Source organism: Protopterus annectens, chromosome 8.part0 (assembly GCF_019279795.1).
Source record: "Protopterus annectens isolate FY-2018-M chromosome 8.part0, PAN1.0, whole genome shotgun sequence".
Lineage (NCBI taxonomy): Eukaryota > Metazoa > Chordata > Ceratodontiformes > Protopteridae > Protopterus > Protopterus annectens.
The window spans coordinates 622,390,143-622,406,658 of record NC_056741.1 but is presented as its reverse complement, the minus strand read 5'-3'; the positions used below and the strand labels follow the sequence as shown (position 1 = coordinate 622,406,658).

The 16,516-nt window shown below is 38.0% G+C and overlaps 1 protein-coding gene across 1 annotated transcript in view; it reads left to right on the top strand.

Moving 5' to 3' along the window:
- LOC122808326 (plexin-B3-like) overlaps positions 1 to 16,516 on the top strand; it is a 2,760,797-nt gene that overhangs the window by 1,029,675 nt on the left and 1,714,606 nt on the right. Inside the window, exon 15 of the mRNA XM_044079291.1 lies at positions 542 to 724. Within this exon, the coding sequence (XP_043935226.1) occupies positions 542 to 724 (183 nt within the window). The remainder of the gene's footprint in view (positions 1 to 541; positions 725 to 16,516) is intronic.

Below are 16,516 nucleotides of genomic sequence, written 5' to 3'. Positions count from 1 at the left end.
TTTATTAGTCACTATGAAGGTCTAAGCTCCCACCCAGCTATGTTGTATTTCAGTACAAGGTGGTCCTTAGTCACATATGTGCTTTGACAATTGTTGAGTTACATTTTTCAGACGATGTTATGAGCAGGTCTTCAAATTTAATTTCATACAGGATATTACCAAGTTTCCTTTTAAGATAGTTGCTTCCTGGTATAGCTAGGCAGATTTATAGAAAGTGTCTAGCGCACAGATAGCTGATGAATATCAAGTCTTAAAACCTCCTCTCCTGAAATAAAATGGATAGCTTACATTCCTGTTAGTGTGTCTAACTTCCTTGGGAATTGTAATTTGTCATACACAGTAAGTAATTGCTTGAATGTTTTTGAGGTAAGCATATTTTTCTTGATCAAAAGTAATCTTTTTACTTCGCTTATTTATATTCTGTCTTGGTAGAAGGTGTAAAAATCTGTGCACATTAATGGTAACAAAAGGACTTTTATCACTTGTGTTGCTGCACGTATGTGTGTACTTTGTATAGCTATAATGTTGACTTGTTATTCAGTCTGCCTTGTTTTTTTTTTTGTTCAGGGGTGGACGGATAATCACAGTGGAAGGTGAGAATCTGGATGTGGTACAGAAGCCATTAGTCAGTGCTGTGCTAAATACAGAGGTACCTAGCAGGAGGAGAAGACGAAGACAAGACTCTGAAATACAGCACCAGCCCACAGTACAACCTCATTTAAAGGTAATGGGTGTTCTCCCAAAGTTTTGATTTTTTTTCAAAGTTTAGATCATGTTTCTCTTTCCTCTACATTCATCTTCTGGATGGCCTCTTAACTACAGGAACTTGACTCAGTTCACGCCTTCTGTTAAGTATTAATTCCTCTTTTAATACTGCCTTACCGCCACAGTCCCTGATATGCATTTATAGTTTAGCTTACACCCAAGAGCGGGGGGGGTTTGATACACACTTGCATATGCAGAATCTAACTCCCAGGGTTTTTAAGCAATCTGTGATTAGAGGAAGCTGACAAGGTAGATGGATAATGATATTGTCTGAGTGATAAATGTCAGTGTTAAAAAGATCATCATTCACTTTGTATTTCATGAAGGAAGAGTTTCTGTTTTCCTTTCAGTCAGCACAGTAAGCATTGTGTTGGCCATGTTTTCTGCAAGGGATTTGAGATGCACTTTCTCTGCTCATGTAAGTGTAAAGGGAAAGGAGCTTCATCATTCTTTCAATAGGTGGAGCCACATGGTGCCTGCTGTTTAGTCAGCAGCAGTTTGCTAACAGATTTGTGTGTTTGTTAAAGAAAGCAGATTGTATTGTATGAAAGCTTCTCCACTGCTATCAGGGGCACCACATTAGGTGACATCTCTTATAAGGCAAGCGCACACCATATAATTTTTTTTAAACTGACATTGCTGTTGAAACAAATCAGTAGTCCATTTTGCTTACATACACTTTTTAGATAATAGCTTTCATCTTGGCCCAGTACAGTTCTGTACATCTTCGGGTGTATGTGTAACCATTTTGTTTGCATGTGTTATGAAGAGAAATTATGAAACACTGGTAATTAATTTCCTTATTTTTTCTTCAGTCCTTTTCAGTTGCAATTGAGACCAAGTGGCATAGTGGTTAAGATCTTTGCCTCCCAAGATGCAAGATTTGATCCTGACCTTCTACTAATGCCTGCTTGGAGATTGCATGTTCTCCCTGTGTCTGTGGAGTTCCTGCTACAGCTAAAAAACATGCTAAGTGTTTCCATCTCAAACCAAGAATGGAGCTGTGGGCAGCAGCACAGACTCTAGATGGTGCCTTATAGAAGGAATAATCGAATAGACCAACCATTTTAGGCATGTACTGCGGTGTGCATTACCCTCAAAGATAGGAGAACACAACTCACATACTGTGTGTGCAGCAGGGATAGCCACTCGACTGTGTAAAGTATAACTCTAGGTGATTTGCTTGTGTTCACTAACATCGACTAAAATGAGTATGGGTATTTACCACTGATAAGTGGGTTGAGGACCCGTACTAATGGTGGTAGGGGTATGTGTGTCCACAGTGTGTGCCCACTACTGGCAAGCTAACATGCAGTTGCCCAGCTTGGGTTACCTGGAATAACTCTGTTGAGGGTAAGCTGGACATAACCAATTAACCTGCCGAACATGAACTAAGAATTGGTGCACCACAGTGTAGGTGCACTGACAGGATGAGGCTTGGAAGTGGATGACATGATGGTAAGGAGGAGGCTGGACATTCTCTGTATCTAGGAGACAAAGTGGAATGGCAGTGCATTAAAGCCAGTTGGCTTTGGATCCAGAGACTACTGCTGAGGAGCAGGACAGGCTAGAAATGGTGTGGGAATTGTTAGGAAGAGGATTCAGAAGACAGGGATGTTATCAGAATCTGTGACAGGCTCATGGCAGTCAGACTACAGTATAATGATAAAGCAGTATTCATAGTCTCAGTTTATGCTTCACAAAGGGGTTGTGGTAGTGAGGATAACAGTATTCGTACAGCAGTTGCAGGACCTTTTAGATAAAGCAGGGCAACAGGAATTGGTGTTGATAATGTATGACCTGAATGCAGATAAGACAGACAGAGAACAAGGTACAAGGACTGCCTGGGAACACATAGGTGGGACAACAGGAATAAAGAAGGAGAGGCCATTCTAGACTTAGTCTGCCAAATGGCTTGATGGTAGCCAGCACATACTTCAGAAAGAGAGACGGTCACAAGATCACATACAAAAGTGGCCAACAGGCAACTCAGGTAGACGTCCTCCTAATAAAGAAAGGACACTTGGGTAGAATCATTGATTGCAAAATCATCCCCAGTGAAGAAGAATGGCAGCACCTTAAAACAGCATATGTAAAGTCCAGAAATATACAGATAAGCCAGATGGGAAGTAAGATACATAAGAAAAGCTGGTGGTGGAATGCAGAAGTCCAGGAAGCCATGAAAAGAAAGGAGGAGTGCAGGAAAAAGTGGGATATAGAAAAGACAGGCCAGGCTAGGAAGGAATGTACTGGTTGGCCAACAAGATAAGAGGAGTTGCAGTAGCAAAGAACAAGGCATCAGAGGGACTCTACCAACTTCTGGAAAGTGACTTAGTGGATGGCACAAAGAAACTTTTAGGCTGCAAGGCAAAGACAGAAAGATAAAGAAGATGGCCATAACCTGCTCACCAGCCCAGAGGACATCAAAGGCAGATGCAAAAAGTACTTTCAACCAGTTCTAAATGAATAAACCCCCACAGAATCTGTACTTTCCCAGACACAGCCTGTAGTGAAAGAAGGTAAGCCCACCATAGAAGAAGTAAGAACAGCGCTTAAAGAAAACGAAGCAGGGAAATTAGCTCAGATTAAGTCATAGCTGACGTGATCAAGATGTTGAGTGAGACAGGGGAGAAATGACTCCTGAAGGGTGCTCATAGTATGGAGAAGAGAGAGAGGTGTATCCCAGATGACTGGAGAGTAAGCATACTAATGCCAGTGTTCAAGAACAAAGGAGACATTTACAACTGTGAGCAGTATAGAGGTGTCAAACTCCTATCACAGTGCATAGAAGTATTGGAGAGGGAGATTGATAAACAAATACACAGAGTAGTGGAAAGTAAGATGGGAAATGAGCAGTTCGGATTCAGATCAGGAAACAGCACAACTGACCCAAACTTTGTAGTGAAACAAATACTTGAAAAGATGCAAAAAATGAGAAAGGAGTCCAACTGGTGGGCATTCGTAAAATTGGAGAGGGCATTGTCAAGGTCCCAAGAAAGCTGATTTGGGAACTACTGCAGTGGTTCTAAGTCCCAGAAACGTTGGTAGAAGTAATGCAAGCTATGTACAGAGGACTCAGTGACTCAAGTACGAAAGTACAGTTGTGTAAAGTCTTGCTATAGCAGTAGATTTCCTCCTGTCACTGTTGCAGTATTCCTTATTGAAGAGATCCCCTACCAAGGGTAGCCTGACGTCTGGCCAGACATCTTTTGTTATGGTAAGATTTTATACACCACAAAATCTTTAGAACCAAAGGCAGAAACAGCATAAAACCAATAGCTCACGACCGAAGAAATCACCAGGAACCGGATACTTTGCAAAAAACTTTGTTTTATTTGAAGTATAAAATCCACAAGATAGATGCTCACGAGTGAAAGATTTAAAAACCAACAATCAAGTCAAGCGCTTTCGCCCGGGCTCTCCCAGGCTTTATCAAGACAATACCACAGAGAATGTGCATTCCTTATATACATATACAACTCTAATAATTCAATTATGCAATTAATTAATTGGGCTATTCCCATTATTTAAAAATCTCTTGGTGTTTAAAGGTACATGTTGTAAATAGCAGCAATGACAAAAGCAGAAACAAAAGCAACAAAGCAAAAATGCAAAAACACCATTCTTATCAATTTTCAGGGTCCCACATATACCAAATTTAAAATCTTTGAATAAAATTTAATCTATTAAGTATATTAAATAATCTTATATTAAATATTCAACTTTAAAAACTAATAAGTGTATATTAATTTAAATAATATTTGTATATTTATAAATAACATTGTTAAAAATCTTATTATTCTAAATATGAATTGATAAACATGTATGCTTATAAATAAATAAATAAATAAATACTGTACATAAACATCATACTCCTAACATTCTATTATAATTTATTATAATTTATTATAAACTTCAAAAATGGACCATGTTACCTTATTGAATACCAACCATTGATAGGTAAAAATATATATATAAAAAACATCATACGATACAATATGTCTCCCTAAAATTGCTAAAAACTACTAAAAATTGTTTTACTAAAATTATATTAATTTTGAACCCAAACATATTTTATATATATAATCACAGTTTAGCGAGTCGACTATAATTTGGCCCTACGTAGTTTGAGAGCACTATTAATACTGGTGGCATCATTAAGCCCTGGTGGTCGTGTGGCATTCAGTTTTATTTGCCATAACAATTCTTTATACTCCAGGGATGCTTCCCAGTCCCCTCCTCTTACACTGTTAAAAACTTGTTCCAAGACAAAAAATTTTAAGCACATATTACAAGTTAAAGAGTGCTTGTAGAATGCATTTGATTCTTTTTTATTTTTGATTTCATAAATGTGCTCATACACTCTTCTTCTTAGAACCCTTTCAGTTTTTCCCACATAAAAACATAAACAGTGTTGACAAAATCCCAAATAAACCACACCTTTTGAATTACAATTAAAATGACCTGATGGGAACAAATTTATATTTCTAGATTTCAAATAAATACCTTTATTATCAAGTATGTAGCAACATTGGTTACAAGCATTGCATTTATAGGTTCCCCTGGTGAGTTGGTTTTCACTATTGATAGATACTGCTTGCCTTTCCAATAATTCTTTTAAGTTGCAGTCCCTTCTTCTAACAAAATGTGGTTTGCTTGGAATACTTTTCTTAAGATCTTCATTGATGGAAAGAACAGGCCAAAATTTGCCAATAATGTTCTCTATCTCCACATTATTTGTGTTATATGTGTATAAAAAAGAAAGTTTTTTTGTTTTGTCCTTATTCATTCTACTAACAGATTCCTGGGACGTTGTAGTACCAAGTAAAGGGGGAAACTGTGTGAACCTTTTTTGGGATATTTCATTAACTAAAGTTTCAAACATACTGTTTGGATATCCTTTTTCTATAAAGAGTTCCTTTAAATAATCGCATTCCTTCTGGTACAGAGTGTCCGTACTACAAATTCTAGATGCTCTTATTAACTGGCCTTTTATAATCCCCCTTTTCTGGAATAATGTATGGTTGCTCTCAAAATGCAACAACATGTTTGAGTATGTGTCCTTTCTAAAAATGCAAGATTCAAATTGTTTGGATATATTATTTTTCCTTAAGACAATGTCCAAATAATGTAGTTCAAATGGATTAATTTTGTGTGTAAATTTTAAAAAAACTGGTAGAGCAATTAATATGTTGCATGAATTCTTCAAATTCATTAATATTACCCCCCACAAAATGCAAATATCGTCTAGGAATCTTTTGTAATAGACAATATGTTCTGCCCATCTTGATGAAAAAATAAATTCATTTTCCCAGAAATGCAATACTAAATTTGAGTAGGCTGTAGCACATGGTGTGCCCATTGCCACCCCTTTATTCTGCTTAAATAACTCTCCATTGAAAATAATATAATTGTTCTTCAAAATAACCTCCATAAATTCAACTATTAAATTTATAATGTTACTGCTGAAACCTGATTTTTCAATAAGTATTCTACTGAACCATTCTATTCCTATAGTGTGCGGAATACTAGGGAATAAATCGACAATGTCAATGGTAACCATATAATTAGTTATGTTGAAATATTCACTTTTTATCCCTTTAAGAAATTCCCATGAGTCTTTACAAATACTTTCTATTGATGAAACCAGTGTTTTGGTTGATATATCTATAAATTTACCTAATGGTTCAGTAATACCCTTTGCACCTGCAACTATGGGCCTACATTTTAAAGGATCAAGGCCTTTGTGAACCTTAGGGATGCCAAAAATAATTGGCGTCAGAGGTTTTTGTACTAAGAGGTAGTTGAACAATTGCTCATTCAGGACTCCTTGCATGAGATGGTCCTCTAGCATAAGCCTTATTTTTGAATATGCTACATTGCGTTCATTAACTGAGACTTCTGTGTATTTTTCTGTCATGCAAGATGTTAGTGATATGTGCTTCATAATCTTGCTTATACATAAGAACAACCCCACCTCCTTTATCTGGTTTCATTGGTCTAATTTCCTCGTTCCTAAAAAGTCTTATAGTCTCATAGAAGTCCTTGGTGAAATTATTAACCTTATATTCTGCTTTTTTTGTTGTCAGGTGTCTAAGTTCAGCTTCTACCATGTCCTCAAATACCTTCAAGACAGGATGGAGGGGTAGGTTAAAAGTACTTGCTCTTTGTAATGGATCTTTTACATGTTGCCTACCTCTAAAATAAATATTTAAATTCAAATTTCTGGTAAAAAACTTAACATCTAAAATAGTTTTTGAAATGTTCATAAATTTCTCAGGTACAAAATGAAAACCCTTTTTAAACAGCTCAAAAAACAGGTTGCTGACTGAAACATCAGTATAATTGTAAATGGAAAAATTCCCCTGCTTAGCCACTGTACAAGTTGGTAACTGAATAGTTTCTATGGCTAAAACAGAAGGCCTTGGAGCAACTATCTCCTGAAATTGCTCCACCCCTGGGCTGACTGATTTGTTTCCCTGTATGATTGTCTCCCTGGGGCATAATGAAAACCCTGCTCTTGGGCTTGATTAACTTTTTGTGGTGGTCTTTCTCCTCTGTTTGGGGTAACAAATGCATTTTGAAATCCATGACCATCATTATTCACTCTCCTTGGCATGTTTCCATAATTATATTTTCTGGGAAATGATCTATCAGCTCCCTTTGAAAAAACATATGCAACCCCATTATTATACTCTTGTAAATCCCTTTCCAGTTTTTTAATTTTTCTTTGTACAATTCTGTCACAATGGTTATCTACCTCTATAAATGATTTTTCATAGTCCCTTTTGATGCTAGAAAAATTAATATTATCAGTAATACTTGTGTTAATAGCATTAATGTCAGCTAGAAGTGAGTTCGCTTTACATTCATAATCAGATATCATAAGTTTTAGCATTTCCATTCCCATTTTATTAAACAAATCAGTAATTTCTTTAAATAACTTAGAACCTGGTACTGCATTGTTCGGTAATTTATTGAAACGCAACCCCTTTGGTATGCGTTCCACCCTAATACACTCAGTTAGGTACTCTATTTCCAACTGAACCGACCTAAATGAGTACAGCTTACTGTTAAAATCAGATACCAGCTGTTCAAGTTGAACATTGCTAGAATTGTTATTTTTATTAAAATGCACAGTACCTTCGGCAAACTTAAAATGTTTGCTAGTCCATTTTTTGATGTTAAAATCAGTAAATGTAGTTCCTTGCTTTAAAGATGGCGTGGGACCCTTTGTTTGTTGTTCCTGAACTGCATAACATGACCCGTTTGAATCATCCGTAATTTCTGCTAGAGCATTTCTCTTTCGTTTAACCACAGGTTCGTTACAGTCCCTTAACTGTTGTTGGTTGGGCAGCAAACCTGTTGATACCTTGCTGCTTTCATTAAGCAACAAACCACTCAGTTGGGAGAGAAGACACATAACTTGTTTGAATTCGCCCCTGGTTGCGGGCGCTTCATCCGGACGTTCGTCATCATCATTACTGTTTAATACAGTAGGCGTGTTGTTGAAGTCCGTGTTTCCTGGATTCTCGGCCATGCTACTACGAGACACACCACAAAATCTTTAGAACCAAAGGCAGAAACAGCATAAAACCAATAGCTCACGACCGAAGAAATCACCAGGAACCGGATACTTTGCAAAAAACTTTGTTTTATTTGAAGTATAAAATCCACAAGATAGATGCTCACGAGTGAAAGATTTAAAAACCAACAATCAAGTCAAGCGCTCGCCGGCTCTCCCAGGCTTTATCAAGACAATACCACAGAGAATGTGCATTCCTTATATACATATACAACTCTAATAATTCAATTATGCAATTAATTAATTGGGCTATTCCCATTATTTAAAAATCTCTTGGTGTTTAAAGGTACATGTTGTAAATAGCAGCAATGACAAAAGCAGAAACAAAAGCAACAAAGCAAAAATGCAAAAAACACCATTCTTATCAATTTTCAGGGTCCCACATATACCAAATTTAAAATCTTTGAATAAAATTTAATCTATTAAGTATATTAAATAATCTTATGTTAAATACTCAACTTTAAAAACCAATAAGTGTATATTAATTTAAATAATATGTATATATTTATAAATAACATTGTTAAAAATCTTATTATTCTAAATATGAATTGATAAACATGTATGCTTATAAATAAATAAATAAATACTGTACATAAACATCATACTCCTAACATTCTATTATAATTTATTATAATTTATTATAAACTTCAAAAATGGACCATGTTACCTTATTGAATACCAACCATTGATAGGTAAAAAAATATATATAAAAAACATCATATGATACAATATGTCTCCCTAAAATTGCTAAAAACTACTAAAAACAATTGTTTTACTAAAATTATATTAATTTTGAACCCAAACATATTTTATATATATAATCACAGTTTAGCGAGTCGACTATAATTTGGCCCTACGTAGTTTGAGAGCACTATTAATACTGGTGGCATCATTAAGCCCTGGTGGTCGTGTGGCATTCAGTTTTATTTGCTTTGTTGCTTTTGTTTCTGCTTTTGTCATTGCTGCTATTTACAACATGTACCTTTAAACACCAAGAGATTTTTAAATAATGGGAATAGCCCAATTAATTAATTGCATAATTGAATTATTAGAGTTGTATATGTATATAAGGAATGCACATTCTCTGTGGTATTGTCTTGATAAAGCCTGGGAGCCGAAAGCGCTTGACTTGATTGTTGGTTTTTAAATCTTTCACTCGTGAGCATCTATCTTGTGGATTTTATACTTCAAATAAAACAAAGTTTTTTGCAAAGTATCCGGTTCCTGGTGATTTCTTCGGTCGTGAGCTATTGGTAAGATTTCATACAACTGTACTATGGTCCATATCACTGTTGCAGTATCCTTCACTAAAGGGAGAGTACAAAAGCTCGAGGAAAGTTGGTCAGAGGAAGGCCAGAAGAACCCTCCAGAAAACCATGCAGGATAGCCCTGGCTGAGCCAGCTCTTGCTCTGAAAACAACATCCAATTTGTAATGCTTAGTAAAGGTACGGACAAAGGACCAAGTAGCAGCCTCAAAGATGGAACTGGTATCTGGCCCCTTGAAAAAAGTACCAGTGGAATCTACAGCCCTGGTAGAATGAGCCTTTACAGAGAGAGAGGCATTTTCCATGAACTGAATAACAAAAGGAAATGGCCTTGGATATTAAAAACAAAATGCTTTGTTTAGAAATGGCCAAACCGAGAGATCTAGGAAAAAAAGAAATAAAAAAGTTGCTCAGACTTGCGAATGTCCTTAGTCTTCTCCAAATAATACCCGAGCTGTGTATGTAACCCAGGGTGTGAAAAAAAACTCAGTAGCAGACTGCGGAGAAGGGAAAAAAATAGGCAAATGAATAGATTGAGACAACTCATTAAGCACCTTGGACATAAAAGAAAGTACAGAGAGAGACACCCTGTCCTCTATAAAGAAACAAAAAAGGAGGAACTGAAATAAGGGCCTGAAGCCCAGACATCCATCTAGCTGAAGAAAGGGCCAGAAGGACAGTCTTCCAAGAACAATGTTGCAAGGAAGTCAAAGCTGCAGGTTCAAAAGGAGCCTGATTTAATTCTCAAGAACAAATTTAAGATCCCGGGAAGGAGGAATAGTCTTCTTTGGAGTTCTAATATGAAGGATGCCTTTAAGTAATTGTTTGATCTCAAACCTAGATGCTAAAGGAGTGGTCTAAGTCAGAAAAGCAGAAATAGCTGAAAGATGAGTTTTAACTGAAGAGTAAGCCAATCAAGCATGGAGCAATTCACACAAATAAAGGAGAGGGGAACCTCCACAGAAAATAGATACTGGTTACGAGCAAGGCACCAGACAGAAAATCTCTTCCATTTGGGCAAATAAGATTTCCTGGCCTCCTACAGAACATGGAGCACATCCTCTGGAAAAAGGTGCCCAAAAGGAGTCCAAACCCTATCACCCACAGTTTCAGTTGAAGAGTGGACAAGTGGGGATGGATGAGAGACCCTTTGTGTTTTGTGAGCAAGTCCACCCTGTGAGGTAACTTGTGGTGACTGCCTTGGCTATGTGCAGAAGAAGAGGGAACCAAAGCTGTCTTGGCCAAAAGGGTGTCACCAACAAGAATTTGGGAGAGTCCTTTTCTATCCTGAACTGGACCCTCAGTATGAGAGGAAGGAGATGGAATGCATAAAGAAACATCCCCTTGAGGGCATCCACCTTCCATGCCAGAGGACTTGGGACTCTGGTGCAAAAGAGAAGTTGTTGTCTGTTCAGAGGGGAGGCATAAAGATCTACCTGAGGAGTACCCCACTGGTGGGCAATGTCCAGAAATACATCTCTCTGAAGCATCCAGTCATAAGTCTGTGTTGTGGTCCTGCTCAGAGTCTACCACAAGGTTCTATTCTGAAGGAATATAAACAGCCTGAAAAGTCACCTCATACTGGACAGCCATATCCCAAATCTGAAGAGCTAGTCTGCATAGGAAGTAAAGCCATGTCCTTCCTTGCTTGTGGATGTACCACATCACTGTTGTATTGTCTGAAAAAGTCTTGAGAGGCCCTGGAAGAAACGGAGAATGGAAGGGCTGAAAAGCAAGAAGGAATACTCTCATCTACTTGATATTGATATGGTCTGCCTTCTGATGACCTGACCAAAGGTCCTTAACCTTCAGAGAGCCAAAAGAAGCCCTCCACCCTGCATCTGGGGGCTGAAAAGGAAGCCCTGGGTTGAGAGACAACTGATGAATCCACCACTGAAGCTGCAACTTAAGGCAAGGAAGAAGAACTAGAAAGTCTGTGGTTGAAAATGTTGTAGCAAGACTGACTTTAGAAGCCACTGAAGAAAGTGGAATCTGGCTAGAGGAAGCGTAGGAATAGTGGATGTCATTGCAACCCAGGGCAGTTAGATACTTCTTGGTAAGAAAACTAAGACCAGATGGAGAAGGGATTTGAAAATAAGCAATTAAAATCAGAACCTTGGAAGGAGGCGTGAATGCCAGCATAGGGATGGTCTGGAGTCTGAAAGGATTTTTAGGAATTGCCTGTAAGCACTAGGCTTTGCAAGAGGCAAATAACAGTAAAGGTGTGAAGTAGGATTCCCGGAGAGGAAGTCTGAATGATAAGGTCATCCAGGTAGGGAAAGATTTGAATCTTCTTCATCCTGCAGAAGGCAATTACAAGAGTGAAGCATTTGAAGACCCTTGGGGGCAGTAGGGAGGCCAAAAGGCAAAGCAGAGAACTTAAAATGCAAGGAAGAAACAGAGAAATGCAAAAACTTCCCAAAACGGGGAAGAATAGGGATGTGAAGATGGGCATCCTTGAGATCCATAGAGACTGGGAAAGCCTGAGTAATTAGAAGATGAAACGGTTTGGAGAGATGACATTCTAAAGGAAGGAACTTTTAGAAAGGTTTTAAGCTGGGAGAGATCCAGGATGGGTTTCCAGGTGCCTTCTTTCCTTGCGACCAAAAACATCCTGGAATAAAAACCCTTCCCCCCCTTTGAGGAGCAGAAACTGCTTGCATAGTGCTTTGAGACAAAAGACTCTAAAGCACATCTGGAAAAAAGGACAGCTGTTTCCAGGGAGGTTGAGAAATGCCCAGAAAAGGAGGAAGGGATTTCCACACCATGAAGTACCCCTTATGAATGATGGACAGAACCCAAGAAACCTGAGTGATTCTTAACCAATTGTGAAAAGACAGGGAAAGACGAAGAGATAAGGGCACCTTACTTAGGAGGGAGGGAAGAAAATAGACAGAACCTGGCTCATCAAGAAAAGGAGGCTTCTGAGTAGTAGGAGTCTGAGTAGACTTAGCAGGAGGAGCTCTTCTTAGAACGCTTTTTACCATTGGGAGGAGGGAGAGATTGCTTATAGACAAAGGCAGACTTGGAAGGGTAATTACTCTGAAATTTGGGAACAGGAGAAATAAAAATGTTTCAATTCCTGCATGGCCTTGCCCTTGTCCTGAAGAGACTTAAAAAGCTCAGCAGCTGCAGCTGCAGAACCAGAGAGATTTTTATTGTCAAGAGGAGTATCACTTTCGTGTTAGGACACAAGTCTTCGTGAGTTCTGTTCAGGCAGCTTTATTTTATACAAACACATCACTATAGAGGCTTACTTGACTATAACTTGTGTACAAACTAACAACTGCAATCATGCATGCTCACTCTCTGGCTGCTTCTACAAAATGGCATAGGGATTGCATGTGTCTGGAATTTATACATGCACATACAGCCTTGCATGCTTCTTAAAGATAAAGCACACACACTTTTACACTCTGATATACATTCTGTCTCTTTGAGAAGTAGATCATGCAGTTTGTCATGAGATTATTTGGCATGCAGAAATCACAGGTAATCTATAAATCTGCATTATAGACTACTAAATACATATTTATATACAATCAAGTCCCTGTTGCTGCATGTTTCACATTAGGCTTAGAAACTCGTCCATATCATGTGACATAAAACTGGGAATTAGATTAGCAACTGGGAGAGTTTCCGCAAGATGGTTCACCTGTGGAATGTTCGAATCACTTTCTGGAACAAAATCAGACTTTTGAAAACATTCTGGTCTAGAAACAATGTCTGATTCATTCTTTGACTTAGTTTGCATCACAGATACAATGTTGTGACTGCAATGATGATGACTCTGGTACAGGAAGAAGTCTGCAATTCCTCCTATAATCTACACTCTCGGAATTTACCAAATAGGATCTCAGCTCTGCACAGATGCCTGTAATCTGTCCTATTCAATCAAAATTTTTTGTTTGAATTCATATGGTCTCTCATTCCCTCAACAGATGAAGTAATCTGCTCGATCTGTTGTAAGTAGATTTCTGGATGTTATGCTTCTTAAACAATTGAGTCTTGATGGTTTTATTGTTCTTGGATTTAGGCTGCAAGAAACTTGAAGACATATGTAGCATAGTTCTAGTTTACCTGGAAAGGAGTTTTTGAGCAGGTGAGCAAAGAATATCATCACGGGGTATGTTTCTGAGATCAAGTAGATTCAGGATTACATCGGTATTGTCACGCTTTGACGTTTCAGGTAATTGCGTTGAACTCTGTACTGCACGTTCAGCTAGACACTTGGATTGAGGATATTCAGGACTCCTATTGACATGTATAAAGTCCCATTCTTTTGCAACTTACTGAAACAACCGGCTAGTGAATTGAGTACCATTGTACTTCCATCCTTTTTTTCCTCCTTTCTCAAAACTCAACCCAGTGATTCCCTTTATTTAATTTTCACTCCCTCTCCCTTTTTTCCTTCCTCATAACTCAGCCTATTCACCTTTTCATTGTTCTACTCTCTTGCTCTAAATTCTTCCTACCTCTCACCTCATGAAACTTTGAGTGCATAAGTGCCTGCACTCTAAATTATACTTATGTACTCCAAAATACTTGTTTTAATTTCTTTCAATGCTTTGTTACAACACCTTGCTCAAATGTTATTCTGTCTTCTATATTACTGTGTTTTAGTAGTTTTGAAAATTGTATTGTACTTAACTTTGTTGATATTAGCTTTGTAATAATTGTATATTGAGCTTTTCTCCCCTGGCTTCCATTGAAAACAGGCTGATTTTAGCCCAGTGGACTCTCCTGGTTAACAAACTGCAAATAAATTGTCAGAAAAAAAGTTTGTGGACGACCATGAACTGAGAAATGAATAGTAGTTTAGGTTAAATTTGGTAGTAGATCAATCTCAAACCAATTTGAACAAGATTCTAACAAAACCAAATAGTGTTGATAGTTCCACGCAAAGATCTCAGTTGCTACAGTAGACCAAGTAGTTCAGGAATTGGACTTAGCTGAAGTGCTTCTCTTTGCAAATGCAGTCTAATACTATTGCATACTGAACAAGAAGAAAGAACTCTATTAATGTCTTTTGATAATGAAGGCAAAAATACTAATCCTCTTGCTCTTCTCTTAGTGGATGAGAATCCTGGGTACCATGATGCAAAATCTGGATGTATTTTTGTTGTAAGGAAGCAGGAACAACAATTTTAGGACCTTTGAAAATAATGCCATCTTCCATCAACGATTTATCTCTGTAAGGAAAATACGCTTGCACCTCAGGTGATACACTACATGCTTTGACGGCCATCGTTCATTGATGTTGTGATTGAGCTTTTGTGAAATTGGATCAGTCTGAGTATGATCTCTTAACTCATCAAGTCCAGTGGTGGAAAAATTATGCACTGACATCACATCAAAGTCAAAAGTTTCTGCATCAAGCTATTCTGCTGTATTTCTAGGTGATCTGGATAAAGTATCAGCCAGATAGAGCAATTTACATTTTGTATAGACCAATTTGAAATTGTACTTTTGCAATTTGAGCATCATTCTTTGTAATCTCGCTGGAGATGAATGCAGAGGTTGATGATCAGTTTAAATCTGAATAGCTCAACCATAAATGTAATCATGAAACTTGGAACATGCAAATATTACTGCCAAAAGCTTTTTCTCAATTTGAGCATACTGCATCTCAATTTGGGTTAGTGTTCTAGATGCATAATCTACTGGTCTGAAGTATGATTGCACCTAGGCCAAACTTTGAAGCATCATAGGATAGAATAACTGGTTTGTTGACATCATAGTATCTTAACTTAGGTGGGGTGGCAATTTTCTGCTTAAGGTGTTCAAATGCCTTCTGATGATGGTCCAGCCATGACCGTACAGTATTTTTGTGTGTGTTAGCTCTTTTAAAGGTGTTGTCAACTCACTGAAGTCTGGTATAAATTTGCCTAATTAGTTGCCCATGCCCAGAAACCACTGTAAGCCTTGTACATTGTCTGGCACTGACATCTGTAGAACAGCTACTTGCTTGGTCGGGTCAGGTATCAGGCTTGTACTTGTAAACAAATGTCCTACGTACATAACTTCTGGAAGTCTGAATTTACACTTCAGACGATTGAGCTTTCAGTTCACTTCATGTGCTCTGTCTAGAACTTTCTTGAGGTTTCTGTCATGCTCTTGCTTCACTATTTCCTCCAACCAATAGATCATCTAATATTATGGCACAAGGATAACCCGAAAAACTTTGATGTTAAGTTGTCAATCTCGCCTTCATTCCATCTTCTATAGCTCGAGAGCTGTTTACTGGCTCGAGGCTACCCCTTATCCCATGATGCCTAGCGCTAGCTACCCAGATCTCATTTGCCGCTTCAGCTGCGAGGTTACTGGCTCAGGCGTGTATAACTTTATTAATCTGCCTTTTTTTTTGTATTGTAATTGTTGTTTTATAGGCGATAACTAGTAGATTTAGTTTAGTGTGTTTAGAGTATTGTAGTTTTTCCCCTTAGAACTCGTTTAAATTAGAGAGTCCCCCTCCCCTCTGTAGTAGCGTGTTAGTCTTTTGGTTAGGTAGCCGTTTGAGTTAGAGGCTTCCTAGGCTTAAAAAAAAAAAAAAAAAAATCTATCTTATATTTTGTTTTTTTGTGGTAGTGTTCTGTTTTTAGTTCTTAGTGCTGTCTGGCCTGTTGGTCAAAGTAGTTTAGAGTTGTAATTTCTCTTTTTTGCTGGATATGTCTAAAGAATCCAAAGTATTGGGATTCAAGAAGTGTGACTCATGCTGTCAGAAAATGTCTCTGACAGATGGGCACACTTCTTGCATCTATTACCTAGGCGCAGTGCACCCGCAGGACTCTTGTTCTATCTGCCATGCATTTAGCCCAAAAGTTCTGCAGGAGCGCAAGAATAAACTTATTTTGTGGGGTCTTCTCAAGCCTCAGGATTCACCGGCCAAGGCTCAGCCAG